The following is a 22,518-nucleotide window of genomic DNA, read 5'->3' as shown; positions in this document are numbered from 1 at the left end:
TATGGAAAAATGGGGTCCCTTCTGAAATGTGTTTTACATTCAGATTCAATCTGACTATCAGAAAATTGTAGCTATCATTTAAAGACATTTTCTCAGAATTAAATTCAATTTGAAATGAGGGAAAATAAATTTTACCTAATTTTTGTAAAATAAAAGGATATTTAAAATTATTTTTTTAAAACTTATATTCACTCCAAACAAGGCTCATTGCCACTGGGCTATAAGGGGCTACAGTAAGTGATGAGAAACCAAATTTATAGGGTAGCGGGAGACATAAGTGGGAAGTTGTGCAGCAAAATGTTTGTTCATATTACATTTAAATTTCTGCATGTCGGTACAGTTGGGAGATTAGGAAGGGAATTCTAAAGGCAAACAATTTGAAGAAAGAATCTGTTAGAGTAGAACATTTTCCAGCATCTAAGGACCTCTATAATGAAGGGGTGGAATTTTTCTGCTAATTGAGGGAGTCAGATATTTTAATTGAGAGGCTACAAATGCTGTAAGTTAGGAGCACATTCTGTGAAATTTCTTGTACAACAAGCACAGGGATGCAACACTGCAGCAATATGACAATGTCTGAAGCTTAGCAGATAGTACACATTATTAGACTATTAGGTTAGACTCTTTTTTGCACCCTATCTAAGGGGGTGATACTAGTGATTAGTGCACCAACCCAGATGTTGCACCAATATGCCATGCATGGATGAATGGTGGCTTTATAGAGATACTATGAAGTGTGAAAAGTTTACTTGCCCAATAGAGGAGGCTTATCTAGTTTGCAGCATACTTGACAGTATCTTCTATATATTTATTCCCATTCCTGTTGCCTGAGAATGTTAAATTCAGGAAGGATGCTATTAACAAATTGGCAATTAAGGGGTTGAAAAGGTTTCTTATAATTGTTAAAAGGGATCTTTGTCTTGGTAGTATTCAGCCATTGCCTAAAATGTGTGTGCATTTGCCCTCAAGTCAAGAATAAGTGTATGGGGTCATCAACAAATACAGGTAGTTTATGAAAATTAAGAATAGGAGCTCTAGTATCGACCCCTGAAGTGCAACCATATTAAAATGATGTTTGGGTGTAGGGAGACCAAGAATAACCTGGAACTTTCTTTTATCCAGGAAGGATTAAATTTACAGAAAAAAAAGAAAAAGAAAAATTTGCTTTCACCCTCGCCCCTTTTTTGGTTCTTTGGATGAAATTGATACGTTGCAGTGAAAACCAAAGAAAAAGAGAATGAAATACAACCAGATGAAAAATCAAAAATAAATATAAGTGATATTAAAGAATTTCCATTTCAGTCAGGTAAAAGTTTAGATAGAGGAGTGGGTAAATCTGCAACTTACAGAAGGATTTCTTCCTCAATCAAAGGGGAAGCCGCAGCACACAGAGCATCTGCGTTGGCCAGCAACACTTTACTGATGAAACTTCCACCTGCCAATCGACCAGCAATTGTACTGCTGATTCCTATAAAAAAAAAAATAAAAAAATGTATCACATCACACAAATATCAGAAACATTTGCTTAAAACAATTTTGTTATCTTTTAAAGGAGGAGGTAATGCCTATGAGGACAGAATCATGATGAATAAACATATATGACATTACCTTCTCAAAGGAAGAGGTAAGGACTTGATGTTATGACAACAAAACAGCAACCCTCCCCCCTAAATTAAATATTGGAAGATAATAGAAATAATAGTATGGTTTTAGCTTCAAACAGACAGATACCAAATCTTCATTACAAACAGTTTGATGCTCTGTTTCTGAACTTTAGAGATGAAGATTGATAACTTGTATTATTCAGGATTGTGAATGAAACCCTGTATTTTAATACATGGGGGTAGAATAATCTCGTTCTATAAAGTTCTTGGTAAAATTCACTTGTAAGGTACATTCTTCTGGGGGTTGAAGGTTCAATCCTCAATGTGAACAATATTCAAAAATACAATTGCAAATTACTAGGACTTCTACCCAGGTACAGCTAACAGAGCAAGAGCATGCAACCCATGTAAATTAAATAAAGGGTTCCATTCGAAATCCTGTGCAGATTTCCAAGCTCAACAAAATTCACACCTGAAGAAGGTCTGCGGTTACACTAACCAAAACGTTGTGCGAATAATACGCAAGAGGAGAACAGTAATCCAAATACGAATTTGATGTCCAATTCGATATTTTTTTATGAAAACATTTAATATTTCGCTGGATTTCAAACATTCTTCTCATAAAAAAATAAGTAATATATTAAAAGATTTATATCAACTGGATCCCGAATTCTATTGAGACAATTTTTAAATTTCTCCAAAAATCCGGTATTGAAATCGATTTGATTTTATAACATTTCAACTGTTATTTAATGCCAAAACAACAAATGTTTTGTATACAATTGTTTTTTTTCATTATTTTGTAAACAAATAATCTGCAAATTGTTTTGGTTCTTGTCCAGAATTCCCCCTATATTAAACAAAAATAAAGAGAAATCTGTCAGGTGTATGCATCCATGACAAATGAAAATATATTCCAAAAATCACATGAATTGATGAAGTAGCTTCGTTTTTATAAAAAATCATTTTAAAGCTATTAATGGGGATTTGTAGGCATTACAGCATAAATCTAGTAAGTATGAATTATTGCAGAGTTATCCCTTATTTTTTGAGATTTAAAAAAAAAAAAAAAATGATAGGCGAGACAGCCTATACCTCAACTATAGCCACACCTCTGATACTCATAAAATTTCATTTCTTTATTTAAAAATGAAACTGCTTGATTAGCTTACATAATTTTTGGAATATGATATTTTCATTTTGTCACGAGTATGTACATCAGATTTTTATTTATGTTTTTAATATAAGAGAGAATTCTGGACAAGAACTATAGTTACTACTACTCCAGATTAGAGTGGATCTCAGAGTAGTGATAGCTGAGGATTAATTAAATAATTTACTAAAACTCTGAAAATTGTGCATCGCAACTAGATTTAAGGTTATCGACAAGGTATTGAAATTAAAAGCACAATTATCGGTTATAGTCAGCTAACATACTTAATTTCCAGTGTAGCACTACCGGAAGTGGTGACAAGGTAAATCAGTTCCTTCATTTTTATTGTTCTTCAGTATTTTTATCATGAAGTGATTTATTGAAACAAAATATAAGAAAAGGACATTATTGAAAAGTATATAATAAAAATTAAAACATTATACATATAAAAATAACACAATTAGTCTTTATTTATACTTTTAATAACAAAATTAAAAAATAGTTTTTATTTTATTTGAAATTTTATAATTATGTTTATGAAATTATAAAAATAAGTTTTTTTTTTTTTAATTTTAAAAAAAAGTTTTTTATTTGAATTTTTATGATAAATGTTTATGAAAGTATAAAAATAAAATTATCGAAATCAAAATAACAAATTTATAAGCATAAGAGAGAAAAGACGAAGGAACTGATTTGCCTTGTCACTGCTTTTGGTAGTGCTATGCTGAAAATTAAGAGGCACATTAGCTGATTATAACCAAATTATCCAAGCAGAATCAGGAGAATATATATATATATATATATATATATATATATATGCTCTAATCACAATTTTTTTTTTTTTTTTTTCGAAATTTTCTCATCTTTTGTTTTTGCTGAAGATGGGGCACTATGGGATGCCAGAAATTCACTTACAATTTCAGAAACTTCAACCGAGAGATCTTTTAAAATTCTAAATGTCATCTTCAAGATAAAAGATGGAAAAAAAAAAAAAAAAAAAGAAAAGAATGGTCTTTCATTTTACCTGGCAGTATATGAGATGGCTGAGTCGCTGTAGGTGAAATTGGAATGTCTTTGACTGGACTATTGTTTCGGATTTTGCTAAGATTGGAGCCAACGCTATTAGACTTATTGAACATACTCATACTACTAATTCGTCGAGTCCGAATGCCACCAGGTGAACGGGAACCTTCTAGAAAAAAAAAAAAAAAAAAAAAAAAAAAAAAAGAAAAAATATTATAGACCAAAGACAATGAGGTTGAATAAAAACATTGTCTTATCCTTTAATTTCTAAAAATAGAATAATTAGTGCGAATAAGTCCAATAAATACATCAGATGGTTTTTCAGATTTATTGTATCTTCGGTTATTTTGCAGAATATTTGAGATTTTCCTTTGGTTCTTGTCCAGAATTCTCTCTCTATTAAAAAACAAAAATAAAGAAAATCTGTATGATACACATACCTGTGATGGAATGAAAATGTATTCTCAAAATTACGTACATTGATCAAGTAGTTTTATTTTAAAATAAAATCAAATTTTATGAGTAACAGAAAAGTGGTGGTTTATTTTACTATTTCTGGAAAAAAAAAAGGGGGGGGATAACATGATAATTCAAACTAGCAAGATTTTTGTTGTAATGCCTACAAATTCCGATTAAATCGGGTTAAATTATTTTCTTTATAAAGATAAAACTAGTTGATCGATTGACAATTTTTGGAATATATTTTAGTGTTGTCACGAAAATGTATGTCATACAGATTTTCCTTTACTTTTTTTTCATACAGGGGGAATTCTGAACAAAAACCTTTCCTTTTTACAATTAACGTTTAAAAAGGTTTCTAACCATTCTATACATTAAAACAAGAGAAGGTCATTCATGCATTGAAATATATGTCTGGAATGTATATATTTGCTACTTTTAAATTGTTCTGATTATTCAAAAAATAAAATTTTGAGAATATAATTTAATATCTTTGAGAACTGCAACATAGTTTTGGTTACAGACAAAATCTCTTAGATTTTCCTTATCTATACATTGATATAATAGCAAGTGTTATTTTGTGTGTCACGCTTACATATTTTTTCTTCAGAGTTACTGCTGTCATTTAATTGTCATGACCTTCCATTTCTTGCAATAAATAATTTTACCAAGAATTCTCCATAAGTTTTGGTTAAAGTTGATGCACCCAACTCATATGGATATACTTTATTTTTGAAATCACAATTTTATAATATAAAAATTGATAGAAAATTGACTACAATAATATACATGAAATCTGCATAAATTGAGATTTTATTTAAGCATATTTTAGGACCAGGCTATGTCGGACATCCCTGCTAGTTTAAATAAATACTTTTGCAGTTTTAACAAAAGAGCTACAATAATAGTAGGGTGTCTCCATTTACGCTGAACATCAACAGAATGCCAACATCAATATATTACATATGAAAGAGTCCACTGTGGAATTTCCACAGGTCCTGCTAGTTAATATTTTTTAATTATGTAGAAATTTATACAGTTAAAGAATATTATTTGTAAATGCTTGGCAAATCATTAAGAAGATCCACCTAATGAGAAAGAGAGTCGGTCATTAGGTTATCACACTCTTTCTCCCTTTCATGTCTAAATTTATTTTTATTAGTCTGATAAAAAAACTGACTGGTTATTTCATTTCTGAAACTAACCAATCAGATTAAAATATTTTATTTTCTTCAGTGAAATGGAAATTTTATTCATTATTTAAAATCAAACAAAAATATAACATTGAGTAAAAAGTACTTTATTTACTCCATGAACGAATTTTGAAAAATTAAATATTTTTGTTTAATAAAATAAAATTGAAATAAAAAGTGTAAATTCATGATTGTTTTATCACGCCTTATTTTTCATTTGAACTTGTGCAATTATTTTTACTACATAATCAGAAAAGACGATTTATTTAACCCAGGGTATGATGTCTCCTCTGTCTGGTGGTGAAATAAGAGTGTTTATATATTAGAATAATTGTTAAAAGGCTATAATAAATCATGCCATTATAACTTCTCTTGAGTTGTTCAAAGAAATCTGTATGATGTACATACTCATGACAGAACAAAAACTTTTTTTTTTCCAAAAAAACAATTTTATAAAGAAGTGTGAATGGAGTGTCTCATTCCTCCATCTTGAATAAACAAAGAGATAACTCAATTCAAACTTCTGAGACTTTTTTTTGTTTGCTTTCAGTCTTGTAATAGCTACAATTTACCATTACTCAATATTGTAAAAAAAAAACAAAAAAACTTTTGAGACCCCCCCCCCAAAAAAAAAAACTTTATTGATGTACGCGATTTTTGGAATATGATCTTTTCGTTCTGTTGTATCCCTATATATAATAAAAACGTCAGTTTTCCCCCTCTGGGCCAAAATACTGTAGGTTTACAACAACAGATGCCACATACAAATTTATTATGTCTACACTACTAGCCAATATCTTATGTAACTTTAGAACATTATATACACATTTAGGCGTTATAATAAAATTATATGTTAGTTCCGAGGAACGTCATGATCACAATCTCACCATCTTTAGAGGAAGTAGTTCCTATTTTTCTTTCTATATTTACTTTCACTGCTCCCACTAGACACTGGCGCCATTTCTACACATTCCTACTCTGAGTTATAACCGTTCTTAACCAATTATTAGACATATACATATACCATAACTTTTACATATTCCTATTTATAGATAATAATTCCTCCCTTTCCCAAATCCAGCACAGCTGATTGGCTGCTCAGTAGACATTCTCATATTCTGATATTCGCATTAATTTTTAACTTTTTTTTTTTTTTTTGCACCTGTGGGTTCACAAGGCTAATAACTAATGTTAAATATTTTGCTTCCATTTATTAGCCCACGTAGATCACAAAAACAAACTACAATTGTATTTTGGTTTATGTATACATGAAAAGATACCCGAGTGTAATTTAGATATTTTTAATTATGTTTAAACACAAATACATCACAAACCTAATTTGCTGTGAAATATATTTCTGTCAAAAATACATAAAATGACCAACCACTCCCCCACTCACAAAAGCGGATGTTTATTCAGAAACATGAGGTTGCTGATTGGGCTACAACAACAATAACAGAAGTACTTTAATTTTTTGCGTGGGAGGGATACTAACAATGAACAATGCTAGTTAACGAGTCCTGCTATTTTTAATAAAAGAGGAACTCTGGACAAACAATGAAATCTTTAGAGACTGAATGAAAATTTTGTTCTTAGAAAGGCTGATGTAAGAAACACATTTATTGAAACAAGACAAAGATTCTGACTGAAATTTTATGATCAAAGCAGCAAACAACAAAAAATGACTACCAAAGTCAAACGATACCAAACTTCTGTCCATCAATGAAAATCATAATTTCATAGCAAATTGTGCTGTTTGTATGATCTCTATTTCAGACTTTTGAATGGTAGTTTTTTGTTTCAGTGCAATTTGCCCCATTTTTCATTCTCCACTACAATAAAGAGCAATGTGTATTTATTTGTAAATATATATCCATCCTGTCACAAAAGTATGTCCAATAAATAAGGGAAGAAAGGGAGATTGCAAATTTATTACTCTCATTGGACATTTTCTTTCTTTTGCTTCCTTTCTGCTCTTTATAAAGATTTGTGTGGCTTTCTTTTCATTTTAGCTTGTTTTCTTTCTCGACTATTATCCTTTCAATTTTATTTTCTTATAATATCTTTGATGTCATCCAGTATCATTTCTTTTGAATATCAAGACACCACCCTCATTATCAAAGGGAAAATTTTTTTAAAAAGCAAAGTCATGGTTGATGTTTTTCTCTTTTAGGTCATCAAAAATGATTTTGTTTTGTTTTTCAATTCATGATAATCCGGTCTTATTAAAATTTGAAAAAAAAAAAAGCATTAGAAAAACTTACATTGCAAAGCAAATCAGATCAAATTTATCCTACCATCTGAAATGAATTCAGAAAGAAATCCTCTACACACAAAAAAAGAAATAAATAAAAAATAAAATTAAATAAACTATTTTTTCAGCACCAACAGGAGTTTTGATCAGTTCTGGAGAAGCCATGTCGCTTTGATTTCCTTCCATTTTGTTCTTGTTAAACATCAAGGTTGTTTCTCCACTTTGTTTTGTCTTTTCCATTGCATTGAGATCCATTTTGTTGTTCTAGATACCCACCTGTTTGTAAATCTTGAAAGATGACCTTCCCATTTATGTTTAGACAGTTTACAATCTGATCCAGGTGTTTCTTTTACAGACTGATGCAAACTAAAAGGCATTCCAAAAAAGTTAATGGCACAAGCCAGTCTTAACTTTTCTTTAGGTCATCAAAAATGTTGATTTTATATATAATTAAATTACCAATATAAGTTCATGATTTTATATGAATGCTAGTAAAAACACTGGTGAAGCATAATTTTTCCTTTTTTTTTTTTTTCTTTTTTAAATTCCTGTTTACCCTGAGCAAGATCTATTCCTATTTGAACATAAAGGAGCTACTAATAGGGATTGTGTCTACAGGAGATAATGTTAGGAGTTGAGCCACAAGATGTCCATTTGTGTTACATTTAAACTTCTACATGTTAGTAGTCAGGGAAAGCAGAAAACTGGGAGCGAATTCCAAAGTCTAGTGGTCTGAGGGAAGAAACTATTAGATTAGAAGGCTTTCCGGCATCTAGGAACCTCTATAGTGAAGGGGGTGATATTTTGCTGGTTGTCAGCTTAGTGGTATGTACGTCAGGGGGGGGGGGTACAAGTGCAATGAGTTTGTCAGAGCAAATTTCATTAAAGTACTTGTAAAACAGGCGTAGGGATGCAGTATTGTGTCTATGGGTCAGGAGCTTGATTGATAAGATTAGTATTAATATTAGGATGAAGACTCTTTTTGAACTCTAAATGGTAAATGCACCGGCCCATATGTGGCAACAACACTCCATGCATAAGTGAATTGTGACTTTGCAGAGATATAGAGATGAAGTTCAACTTATTTGCAGCAATATTGGCAATGTCGTTAATTTGTTCTAATTCATGTTACCCGTTAAGCGAAGGAGTTTGAAGGATGGGTTCTCAGATAGCGTAGAGATGTCAAAAAATTTGCAACCATGATAGTTCATTGGAAATTCAAATCAAGGACAGACTAAAAATAAGTGATTTTTTTCCCATCTGATGATGACTACAAGATAACTTACCTCCCTCAGCCTCAGGTGGGGATTCATAACTGCACTTAGTATTTACATCGGTTGACACGTCATAACATGAAACTGTCAAAGAAAGTCAGTTTGGAACAAAGATTAAAAACTTTACATGGAAAAGGAGGAAAAGAGAAACAATTTTTTTTTTTATCTCAAGCAAATAAAGGAACAGTAAAGTTTTATCTTCTCTATATAAATAAAATACAATCATTTTTTCCCCTGCGATTTTGACCTTAATAGGATTGAAAATCAAGACATTTCATGCAAATGTAATGTGCATGCACTGTGACACATTACCTTTGGTGTGTTATAGGCCTACCATCTATCCACTTACTCGATAAACTTAGATTCCTATATTTTTTCTGCTGAGAGTCCATGGCCAAATTCAGTTACAATCAATGGAAGTGGTAAAAACTTTTTCCTCTATGACATTCGTAATCCTCCCGCGCCCACTTATCACCAGTGGGAATACGTCCACAAGGGACACTACGAGGAAGCACCGGTTTGAGTTCGTAGTTGCTTTAAAAAAAGATTGGCATTTTTCCATTGGTTGAAACGCAACTTTCTATTACATCAAATCCAATGTTTACTTATGCCATTTCTTCCTTTTCTTTTCTTATTTTATTTATATTGGGGTGGGGGGGATTAATGAACCGAAGGGTTACTGATGTCATCTTTTTTTTGTTTTTGTTTTTTTTTGTTTATTTCATTTACACTGGGATTTTTTTTTTTTTTTTTTTACAGACCGAAGGGTTACTGATGTAGTCTTTTTCTACTTTATTTATCAAACATTTTTAGTCCACGTTCAATTTTACCTTGCTTAATTTAATAGCAGTCTATCACAATGCTCTCTTACTGAAATCCCTTCTCCTCCGCATTAAAAATACAGTTTATACAGAGAAAATCGCGTTTATTACATAAATAAACAAACAAACAAAACTAACTACTATTGGATTCCCAACTGTATTTATGCCACGTTCCTTTCTTTTTCGACATAGCTACATCAATTAACACTCCCCAGCGAACATTCAGGTGAATACAGTTTAGTTCTCTTACACAAATCCGTTCTCCGCTGCATTCTACAGTTTACACAGAAACAATCACGTTTATTAAATACACAAAAACACGAAACGAACTAACATTGGATTCCAGATTTTACATCTAACTATCCGTCTGCAACTATTAATTGCGTATCCAACTGTATTTATGTCACGTTCATTTCTTTATCGACCTATCCTCATCGATTAACAATTCCCAGCCAAAATTCAGGTAAATACAGTTTTATATGCAGCCGATTTCCAAGTATATGGACTTCTTCCTTTTCTTCGCTTTTTTCTTCCCCCGATTTACCGTGATTTCCACTGTACTTTTTAAGGTGATATTACAGGGGAGAGGTGACTTCTTTTCCAATTAGTTACTTATTCATTATTTTTACACATTGAATTTCTCAAAGTTTCATTAGCCCAATTAAAAAAGTGCTATGTAAATTGAGGCAGGACATTGGATTTGGAAGAAAGCCACTATTACAGGGATGCATACACACATGTTTAATTAACAACAACAAATAAAAAAAACAGTGTACTTACACCTAATATTTATATGGTTAAAAAATCTTATTGCAGACCCAAAAAATTACTTTATGTGGATAAATCTTTTGCATACAAACAAAAGACAAATAAATACATTAAATACTAGCATAAAATAAAAATTTTCATTTCAGACGCTATCTTTCTTTCTGTCTTTCTTTTTGGTAGTTTTTCTTTTTTTCATTTTTTTTTTTGTTTTTTTCTTCTTTTCTTTTTTGGCCAATTGCATTTTTTAACCCACCCCCCATCCCGGAAACAAACACCCGGGCAACAATTTTTTATTATTCTTTTGTTTTAATTTACCCAAAACCACACACACCTCAAAACACCCAGGCAATGCCGGGTATCCCTGCTAGTTCAATAATAAAGAAAGCAAGCAAGCAATAGATATTTCCTCTCCTTTTCCTCAATATCCCCCCCCCCATTTTACTTCAGTCAAAGTTCTGAAAAATCCATCTTTGGGCTAACACTTGATCTCTATATGATTGGTTGGTTGGTTGGTGGTTTTTGTTTTATGGCATTTCAACCCTTGTCAGGTTATTTAATGCCAAATCCAGTGAGTTGGAAGAAAAATTTTTTAAAAGAGTATTTATTTTTTCAAGTCGGTTTCTACTTCACCCATAGTTGGGACCCTAACAGGTACTACCACTCTAAGTCAGAGTGGACCTGAGAGCAATGGCAATTAGAGGGTGGCTCCACACTCTCCAAAGCCCGCAAGCTGGGGCCTCACCATCGGATATAGTTTAAGGTCATATCCAGGACCTGATCTTTATGAGATCTATAGATATTCGAATATTTGATTAAAGTTCTTTTACCTCTCAAACGCTGAGTTTTAAAAAGTTAGGAGCATTAACTTTCCTCCCACTAACTGACCAGTTAAATATGTTATAGTATATCTTGTGATCGCTTGATCTTACCAGATTTCAGGTCAAGATTTAATCTAATCTAGCAGAGTAGCCAGACTAGTGCTTTTACTATAGGTATTGTAACTTGGAGAAAATCCACCATTTTTGGTATAAGCTAATGTAGCATAGCAATACCAATAAGATCTTATTAGTGCTTCCAATACTATGGTGTTTTTAATTAGCAATACACATGGCCGTTAAAACGCTTTGGATAATCACAGATTTCAAGGGGTTTCTGCTAAAATAGTCATATTTTAAAAACCAAAGCACTTTAAGTCTTCAAAATACCACCGTTTTGTTCAGAAATGAATATACTTTCAAATGAATTAGTAAATAATAACATACATTATATATTTTTAGAGTTTTAAGCAAATAAAGTGATAAAAATGTAATCATAAAATGGCATTTTCGGTAAGATTTTGTAATGACCCCCCCCCCCCCGGGATTTCTAAACATTCGTACCGTGTTTTAATGAAATTTGGAAATTAGCCAAAAGAGATGTCATTTTTAATAATTTCGAGTGTCCGAAATTCATTTGACCACTCGTTTTTTTGTTGTGTTAAAAAAAAAAAAAAAAAAAGATTTCAAAATGATGAGTATTGAAAGTTTTGAAAAATGTTTTCTTCGAACACTCACTATTAAATAAAACAATCTTTTTACTATGTTTATTTGTTAAAAAGATTATTTGGACAGTGTTTTCCTTAGTGGTACGTAGTAATTTAAAAACATAATATTCGAAAAAATCGTTATGAATTTGAATCAAGACTTCTGTAGTAGTAGTGATAGTAGCACTCAGCAGCAGCAATAACATGGCGAAAACAGACTTTTTTTTTTTTTTTATTCCAAATCGATTTTTTTTTTTTTAAATTGAAAATCTGGTTATATAAAAAAAAAATTCTTACATGTTTAGTTAGACCTATTTTGTTATCAACCATACAAATATTTTTAAAAATTGGGTAGTAGTAAATTTTAAAATATTTTAACAAGCAAAAATGTTAAATATGTTTGTTCACGTGTACGAACAATACACACACTTCTAGTTTTCGTCCCTTAAAAAATGTTTTCAGTGAATTATTATCGAATGGAAACGACCAAGTTCTCTCCAATTCTCTCTCCTCTGATCTTGAGCACGTAGTACAATGGGGAAAGAAGTGGCTGGTTACTTTTAATGCATCTAAAACCAAGCTTCTCTCTTTACATCATCAACATTCTAATCCACATTTGTCATCAATTGAAATGAATGGCTCTCGTCTTCAGGAGGCCTCAAGTTTTGACAAGCTTCTGGGCTTGACCATTACTCCTGATCTTAAATGGAACACGTATATCAAATCTGTTGCCAAGGCCGCTGGAAAAATGGTGGGATCTTTCTATCGATCCAGTAGATATCTCACTGCTGATGCTATTCTCTATCTATATAAGAGCCAGGTACGTCCAAGGATGGAATACTGTTGCCACATCTGGGCAGGAGCTGCTAGAAAGGACTTGTCCTGCCTTGATAGAGTTCAAAATAGACTTCGTAGCCTCGTAGGAGATGTCCTTTTCTCCTCCTTGCAACCTCTATCTCACAGAAGAGATGTTGCGAGTTTGTCTCTGATGTATCGTTATTTTCATGGAAAGTGTTCAACTGAGCTTCAATCTTTGGTCCCCCCTCGCCAAACTTTCACAAGAAACACTCGTCTAGCTGTAAACACTATCAATAATTTCCCCCACTCTTTATCTGTGCCTAAACCTAAACGTAGATTCCATGAACAAAGCTTCTTTCTTAGAACTGCACGCCTGTGGAATTGTCTTCCGTTTTCCTGCTTTCCGGCTGACTACAATATGGTTGTGTTCAAGTCTAAAGTAAATAAGTTCTTGATGAGCCGTTCCATATAAGTTATCAAATTTACCAAATTTTCATTACTAATGATTACTATATTGACCAATTTCTACTGTACACTCTTTAACCCTTATCCTTGAGTGGCCTCTGGGCCTTGATAATGAGGTGATGCCTATGTAAAAAAAAAAAAAAAAAAAAAAAAAAAAAAAACTAATCTATCCGATTATTAAAAAAAAAAAAAATAAAATAAAAAAAAAAAAAAATCAATATTTAAATATTTGTAGGAGGTGCTCAATGAAAAAATAACGGTAGGAAAAGACATGAAATGTAATTAAAAAATCAAAACATTAATTCAAAATTTTTAACAATTTGCCAGCTTTAGCAAAAACTTGTTTCTTTTTTATATTTAAATAGAATTTAAATACTTGATATTTTTCACACAAAAAAAAAAGGGGGGGGGGGTAACTGCCCTAAAACGCTCGAATGATTCAAAATGAGAAATCATTTTACATTAAATTCTAAAATAATTTTTGTTTATCTTTTATTAAAGTTTTTCAAGTTGTTCACATGCAATTGTCTATAAAGGTAGAATCACATTTTGGAGAGGTGGTCAGATGGGGAGGGGTAACAGAAGGTATTAATCTACAATAATACCAAAGAAATATTGCAATATATTCATTTTTAACCAATCCTAGATTTCGATTTCAGTTTTTGGCACATAAAATTCATTACAACTAAACTTTGAGTTCTCTAACTTTTTTCTTTTAATGAATACATGGCATTTTTAAGCAATCGCAGCATATTTATGTGCATTTACTGCAGATTATTTGGAAACCATTCATTTCTGGAGATTTTACATAGTATATTCAGATTCCTTGCACAAAAATACACTTATATGGCAAATTTCATTGCTTAGTCTTATATTTTAACAAAGATATAGCATTTTTACTGAAAAAGTAGTGCAAAAAATGTGACAAAACGCATACGGTCTTAAAGAGGGGAAAATATCCAAACACACAGGGCATAAAAATAGTCATAACTTCCTTGAATTTAATTGGATTTTAAAAATTTTTAAAGATTTTTTTCTTAGCTTATCAAGCTCTTTCTATATATACCAATATTGAAATATTTTAAGCCATTTAAATTTTTTCATGTGTATTGCTATTTTAATATTTAATTAGGGTTCATGCTAGGTTGTTCTGAAAAACCTTTGTACAGAGACGACAGACATCTGAGGAATGTGTTGTCGTTGTGTATTATTAAATGAAATCCTTTATTACTAAAGAGTCTTTATATTAGCAAAATAGATATATTTTGAATTTCCACCTTCATATTTTGATAAGGTTTTTCAAAATTGTTAGTGAAACTTTCTTAGTGTTACCCCTGATAATAACTTGTTAGTAGATTATTAAGAAACCAAAAATGCTCAATGAACAGAGTATAAACTTTACACCTTCATTTAACAAAATTACAGATTAAATAATAATTTAGAAGTTTCTGATGCAAAATGATGTTAGCGTTTTTTATGAGGGTCTTTATCTGACTGTAAAGGTCAACCACATTCCAAGGATAGATAACTCTCCGTTTTTTGGATTCAAGGGGAGATATTTCTTAGCCCATTTTCTTTTCTCTGTATAATAGTGAAAATCTAAATATTGAATTTCAAGTAAAACCAATGGTATCTACTTAATTGTCATGTCACAGCAATAAACATATCCAAAAATTATGAAACGCAATAAGGTTGAAAATAGTTTTCAAAAACAATTAGGGAAAGTTGAGCTTTGCTAAAATTTTCAAAGTTTTCAGAAAAAAAATTCCCTCCATTATAACGGTTTTACTTCTCCAGTTTCTTTTTTTTTTTACTTGAACTTCAATATTTTGATTTTCAAATTTTGTTATGACGAAGCCATTTTTCTAGTCAAATATAGAAAATATTTTGAATTTTTGGTCTTTTGGGTTATTTATTGTTGAAACAATATCTATTGTAACTGATTAATAGTATATAATTTAAAACAAGTTATTTTTTCATTTTTTACACATAGCTTGGGAAAATAAAATTTTCCACAACGTAATGGTTGAAACTTAAAAATAAATGAAAAATTTAATTTGTTAATTTGTCTATTTTTTTTTTTTTTTATTATTGCATTTTGACAGGAATAAATATAGTGGGATGGGCAAGCAGGATTTTGTAAGGGAAGTTAATTTGAGAGGCAATCTTTTTGCTATGAGCAAAGTATAGTAGCTGTTCTGATAGTACACTTCATCTTTTCTACCATCGGTCAGTGATAGAGAAATCCTTCAAGATTGAGGCCATTTACATTTTTGTCCCAAGCAGAATACTCCTTTTGATCTATATTATAAACAGACTTCTTGTCTAACTCTGCTCTTCTAGGGAGGCAAATAAATAAGGGCAACACTGTTTTTTCCTTGTGATAAATTTGGTTAAAGTGATATTTGGAATTCAGACATTTTTTATTAATTTACAGCAAATAAAACTGACAATAAATATGATGTTAAACCAACCAGGAATTTCTATTCATCATAAAAGACGGAGTTAGAAAAATAAAAATCCAGTTAAAACAAACTTATTTAAAAGTTGTTTGTTTTAACCAAGGAGTCATCACTTATCAAATTCCAAAAATGACTTGAGGATATTGGTAAATGAGATGGATAGAAAAATCTTTACAATTACCAACACAGAAAACAGCAATTCCTTTATCAGAAACATTTTCATAGAATGTGAGGACTAAAAGGATAAGGAAGTGGGGGAGGGCAAGAGTTACAAGAGTGTTGAAAGGTTTACTTAGTACTCTCATTTCAAATAAAAAGAAAAAGGAAAAAAAAAAGTATGTTAAATTGACCTGCAAGTTTCAATTGTGTTGGATGCGACTCTGGATGGAGTTTGGACTCTGATGTGTAGACAGCAAATGTTGGCACCGATTGAGATACTTCTCGACTTTGAACCGGACTGGATGGACTGATTTCATAGGGTTCGACTTGTTCACTGAAGATATTAGAATCATTAGCCTGTAGGCAGGGCTCAGTGTCGTTGTGGACTTGCAAAAAACCTCGATGGGATTCAGTCTGAGCATTTTGTTCATCCACAGCTGAAATAGAAACCACAAAATAAGACATGCGAATTGATGTCTATATTTTCAAATAGAAAAATATAGCATTTTTACCTTTTACATAACCCAGAGATGGGAGTGGCCAATGGCAAAATAGCTGAAATTTAAATAAATTTCCCAACCTGTGTGTGTGTGTGTGTGCATGTGCATGGAGAAGAGCAGTACACACAAAAAACTTCCAGGTAGTTTCAAGTAAGAAAATCAAAATTAAAAAAAAAAAAAAAAAAATTTACATAATTGTCATATAAAAAATAGTAATATATCCAAAAGATTACGAAAATTCATTGAGTAGAATGATATTTATAGTTAAAAGTAATTTTTACAGAAAATTAGGTAAAATTGCATTTTACTTAAATGTTATAAAGTAGACAGTGAAGAGTTCCCATGCAGGGGGCATAACTGACGCCTGTTTTAGATTAGATATTTATGGCATGCAATATTTGTAGCCTAAAGAAATAGACATTTTTTTTTTTTTTTTTACTAAACACACAATAGCAGTTCTACTCAATAAATTTTCATAATCTTTGAACATGTTACTATTTTCCACATAAGTATGTAATATTGCTTAAGAAAAAAAATCATCTGTCAACTATCTCAACAAACACCATAAAAAGTCATTCTTTGACGAAAAAAAAGAAAAAAAGTCATTTAACTTCGCTATTCTTATCATAAATTGTTTGAAATCTTGCCTTCATAACAAAAATTACATTTTTCAATTTTCAGAGAAAACTTATGGAAAAGGAAGGCAAGACAAGACAGATAGGAAGCGGAAATAGCAGAAAAAAAATAAAGAGAAAGATAAACTAGAGAAGGAGGAAGAAGATGTGTTATAAATAAATTGATCACATCACTTTTCACTGATGCCATAATTCACACCAGCTTTTAATCTCATTGTTAATGTAGCATGTATGCATAGCTCACCTTCCTCAAAAATAAACTCGCCCATTCATCAAATTGCTCATCTAATTTGCACATGACCAACAAGAATTAACAATAGTTTGCATAACTGTTGAAGATAAAAATCAAGTTTTTTTTTGTTTTTTTTATTCGGCAGTTGAACCCTACAAGACATGCAGATAGGTGGACATTTTTAGGCAAGTAATTTTCACTCATTACATTTTTCTCTATGAAATGAACTCCAGCCAAATAACAAGAAAAAAAAAAAAAAAAAAAAGCGAGTCGCATAAATCAGCCTTTTTCGTATAAAAACATAAAAAAAACCCAGAGAACTCATATTTCCAGAAGGTTCTAGCTATTTAAGCAGAAATCCATCTTTCCTGTATTTAAAAAAAGTAGAATGGAACTAAAAAGAGAATTCACATCCCTGATAATCCAACTATAAAAAAAAAAGAAAGAAAAAAAAAAAAAAGAAAAAATTGATTCATTTATTTAGTAAATAAGGATAACTTCAAACATGGAGTTCAACTTAATATACGGCCTAAGATAAGATGCCACAATCGACAGAGGGGAAAAAAAAAAATATGTGTAATGCACAAGTTTAGGCATCATTTTTTGCAAACATGTCATAAGATGCAGGCAGTTCTTAGAGTTTTTTTTTTGTTTTTTTTTAGAAAAAAAAAAAAATGTTTCTTATGGAGGTGATAAATATTGTAAATTTTATTTAGAAAAAAAAAAAATTCTGTAAATGTGATTTCTTTGCATTATGGTAAAAATCCACTTTTTTAATAAGAAAAAGCTGATTTCTGCAAAATATTTATAACCGTACACCTTTAATTTATATATAATGTTGATGGTTTAAACATGCACCTTGTTGTCCAGAGGTGGTATTAATTTGTAACATAATCCCCAAAATATATAATCCTCTGCCTAGAGGCACAAGCATATTGGTAGGTAGTCAAGAATCTTGGCTGATCATTCATATCCATAAATGATGCAGGCCTAGAAAAAAGGCTTGCTGAACTTGACCAGGATGAATGCAATTGTAACCAAACTAGATCTGTTTTTGTTTTATTTTGTTGAAGGGAGGTAGAAGTTTTGGAAAAGTCAGAGTCTGAAGAATGCTATGTCAGGTGTGTGTGTATATATATAAGTAGTAAATTGTACATCTAGAAACAAAATAGGTCTAATGATCCTAAATTTCATATTAGAATTACCCGCAAGGAATAAGTACTTGGTAAAACTGTTGTATCAAGAGGTTGAAAGTTCAATGCTCAGTTTGGGCGACTTTACAGTACAATTATAAATTAATTAGTTCTACTTATGGCAGATAGAATGAGAGCATGCTATCCTGTTGATTAAATAAAGGGTTCCATTTGAAATTCCATGCAGATTTGAGATTCTGAAGAATCAACAGACTGTTTGAATATCAAAATTTCAAAGAGCCAGCATCAGAATTTAAGAAAATATTTTTTGAAGTTTCGACTCCACAACCCTAGTTTCAACAACAAAAACTGACTTTTGAAAGGAATGAGACGTCATGAAGATGTTCAAAACAAAAACAGATCTAGTTTGAACAAATCTTTCATACTTGTGAATGTTCCGTTGATGAGAAACTAACCTTTTTCTGTGTGTTCTATAATCTGTCGGATGGCTTTTTTGAGGCTATTGGCACGAGACATGAGTGCATCCCGAGGTTTGAAAATCATCTAGAAAAAATGAATCAGAAAATTTCAGACAAAGATTTAAGAGATTCACACAAAAAAATAAAAAAAACTGTTTCTCTAATTTAAAAAGTTTCTAAATTTAGGAAATTAATTACGAAACATTAATAAATGAATAAAAAAAAAAAATGAAAATCAAGTTTAATTTTACAAAATTGATTCTATGAACAATTAATTAAATAAAATATATCTTGCTGATTAAGATTTTACCATGAACCTTATTTAAATTTCTAATATGAATTTCATTTGTTTATTATAATTCATTTACAATTTTTTTTAAAGAACTTTTAACACGGATAGAAATGAAATTTAGTAAATTTATTGAAAATGTAACAGAAAATGCTTAAGTTTTTAACACAATCTGGTAAAAATAAATTTTTTAATTAGACATTAAAAAAAAAAAAAAAAATACTTAAAGCATTATTTATAAAATACCCCCCCCCCAAATCCTATTCTCCCTAAAATCAAAATTCTCTACAATGTACAAATCATGACAACTAACAGAATGCCAACAATTTTTTTTTTTTTTTGAAAACAAGACCAACTTACACCTTTATTTTGTTTGATAGCAGTTATCTCCCTTGACACAACATCCCGCTCAGAAGAACCAACTTCAGCTTGTTCAGCACCGGCACCATTTAAATAGCTTTCCTGGGTTGTTACCTGATAGGAATATTCAATTACAAAAACTTTATTGCATTCCTTTCTTTACACAAGTGATAACAGAAAAACGAATCCTTAGAAAAGTGATCATTTCATGCTTGTATATTTGTAACCAAAATACAGAATATTATTTAAAAATGACAAGTTTAATAATAATGGTTATTATTTAACAAAATCTAATTGACAATATCAAGTATACTTACCAACAAGTTGAAAAGTCTAAATGAAAATAGAAAATCAACAACTTGGGAAAAAGGGGATTTATTTAGAAGAAACAAATGCGATGAATTATGGGTCAAGGTGCTAAAATAGGTGAATAGGAAAAAAATTAAAGAAAAAACTAAGGGTAAAGAGGAGGAAACAATGGAAAGATGGAAAGGATGAAAGGGAAAGAAAGGAAAATAGGATGAGAAGGGAGAAAAACGAAGATAGTACATTTGTTTTAAGGTATACAGATGGGTGGTCTTTCTTTTTTTAGGAGATATGAGTGGGTTAAGTGAGTATGGCCTATTTTTATTCTTGTTAGTTTGACTTCTTTTCTGTTTAGTTTCGTATTTTGTTCTTGTTTTTTGATTTTTGGCATGATTTTGTGAAGTTTATTGTTAGGGTGTTCATTCCAGTAGGTTTGCCATTTCTGTTGTATATATGTTGATACGTCTTTTTAGATCTATCTACGGAATTTTAAAATTTGCATCGATTGGGAGACTTAAGGCGTTTTTTGCTGCTGAATCTGCTAATTCATTACCTTTAATACTGGAATGGCTCGGTATCCAGCAGAAAATGATTTTTTTTACTGTTTAGTTCAGTTAATTTTTGGAGTAATTTTGCGATTAGGGGTTGTCCATCTTTTTATTTTTAATCGCTTTTAGAGTAGATTGGGAGTCTGAAAGGATTATAAATTTGTTTTTTTTTTGTTATTGGAGGTGAGTTTGAGAGCTAGGATTAGAGCATGTAATTCAACACTGAAGATTGAGGTTTCTTTTGGGAGGTTTGATTGTTTTTTTGATTGATTTATTGAGTATTGCTGCACTGGCTGTTGCGTTATTTTGTTTAGACCCATCCGTATAGATGTGTGTGGTCTGGATATTTTTCTTTGGTTTTATCGTGATAAGTTATTGGATGAGTATTTTTCTTTTCATATTTATTTAAACTTAGGTCGATGTTAGGAGATAGAATTTTCCAGGTAGGGGTTTCGAGTAGGACAATTTTGTGAATTTTGGTTATGGGTAGACTTGCTTCTTTGGAAATCGATTTTATTATAAGTCCAAAGGTTTTGATTGCATTTTCTTTTTGGTCGAAACGGTGTTTACAGTTTGGATTTAAAGTGCTATTGTGTGCTGGGTTTGTGGGGTTGGCTGTAAGTTTTGTGTAGTATTTTAGACCAAGGTTTTGATTTCTAAGCATTGGAGGAGTTTCATGTGCTTCTGCATACAGGCTTTCTACAGGGGAGGTTGGATATGCTCCTAGTTTTTGTGATCTTTACAATTAAAGATGACATGCAATAAATGTTGGCATTTTTTTTCTAATTTCCCAAATCACTATTTCTAAGATCATAATTATGTATTGTTCAAAAACATCTCGGTAGCAAGAAAAAAAAAAAGTAATGGGGTGGTAAACAAAAAAAAAAATCAAACATTACTTTTAAATAATATGCTCTTTTGGTTACAGCAATACACACACAATCTCCATTATAATATAAAGAATATATATACTTTTATTGATGGGATCTATAATTTTTGGAATATGATACTTCAAAACAGTTCAAGATCGTTGTTAAACAAGAGCATCAAAATGATATCTGTATTAAACATGTCACATAATCAAACATTGACCTCAAAAGTTGGTTCATTTTTTTTTTTTTTTGAAGTATAAATCGTTGGAGATTTTTTGAAATTTGCAAAAGCAGTGTTGTCCCAAAATATTTAAGAAAAAAAGGGTCACAATTTTATTTTTGAAGTGAAATACTGTATGCACATAATTTTTTATATCCATTATTATAGATGTATTGTTTTTTAAATGAAGAGATAAATAGATGTACACACATCCCAACTGAGGATAAGCAAAGAAAAGGCAGGCAGAGAAAGATTTGGAATGACAAAATCAAAGATGACCTCAAGCAATATAACATTGAAACCAACATGAGAGCTTTATGGAGAAAATCATGATGCCACAATTACCACTGCAACCCACATCTGATGTAGAAGAGACATGTTAAAGATTTTTAAATTTTAAATGCAGGTTACATTTTATTTGCATTTTTATTATTACTAGTTCAAAGATGTTATTAAATTTAAAATGTCACTACACAATGTATTCCCACTTTTATACAAATTCTATCTTTTCCAGTACTTTGTACCCTCATAAAATTTGTGGCCCAAAGCTCAACTTTTCCCAGTTTTTGTTTTGTAATCAACCACAGCCAGATAAAGAATTAGATGTTTTGTACTTACATAGCTTTTATGAAAAGTCTCCAGTTTGTTTTCGTTTTCTCTTTTAAGGTAAACACATGATTACAATTGTTTTATCATATTAGAATATACATTTTAGAAATTACATCTTTTTCAGGAATGTACAATGAAATAACACAGCTTTCTTTCAATTTCTCTTTTATCGACAATTTGTGCCCGCCCAGAACTTTCCCCATGAAAAAATAAAAATAAAATAAAAATCTGTATGATCTATGTACCCAAGGCAGAAAGAAAATATTACACACCAAACATCATGTGAATTGATCAAGTAATTTAATTTTCATGAAGAAAAACATTTTTAAGTGAATTTGAGTTTTTTTTTTTTCAATACCTCCCTACCTACGTTAAGAATG

At 30.9% G+C, this 22,518-nt stretch overlaps 1 protein-coding gene across 3 annotated transcripts in view; it reads right to left on the bottom strand.

The window, feature by feature from the left end:
* LOC145287923 (diacylglycerol kinase delta-like) overlaps positions 1 to 22,518 on the bottom strand; it is a 345,479-nt gene that overhangs the window by 55,625 nt on the left and 267,336 nt on the right. For all 3 annotated transcript variants that reach the window (XR_013869227.1, XM_080135873.1, XM_080135874.1), the window contains 6 exons: positions 19,584 to 19,697; positions 18,932 to 19,019; positions 16,147 to 16,392; positions 8,973 to 9,044; positions 3,782 to 3,949; positions 1,348 to 1,468 (listed from right to left, as the gene is read on the bottom strand). Coding sequence is in view for 2 of the 3 variants with exons in the window: in XM_080135873.1 (XP_079991999.1) it covers positions 1,348 to 1,468; positions 3,782 to 3,949; positions 8,973 to 9,044; positions 16,147 to 16,392; positions 18,932 to 19,019; positions 19,584 to 19,697 (809 nt within the window). In the remaining variant the exon portion in view is untranslated. The remainder of the gene's footprint in view (positions 1 to 1,347; positions 1,469 to 3,781; positions 3,950 to 8,972; positions 9,045 to 16,146; positions 16,393 to 18,931; positions 19,020 to 19,583; positions 19,698 to 22,518) is intronic.

Source organism: Euprymna scolopes, chromosome 11, assembly GCF_053919585.1.
Source record: "Euprymna scolopes isolate OS-2025 chromosome 11, ASM5391958v1, whole genome shotgun sequence".
NCBI lineage: Eukaryota > Metazoa > Mollusca > Cephalopoda > Sepiida > Sepiolidae > Euprymna > Euprymna scolopes.
Note: the sequence above shows the minus strand (reverse complement) of the source record. Positions and strands in the feature narration are given on the sequence as shown.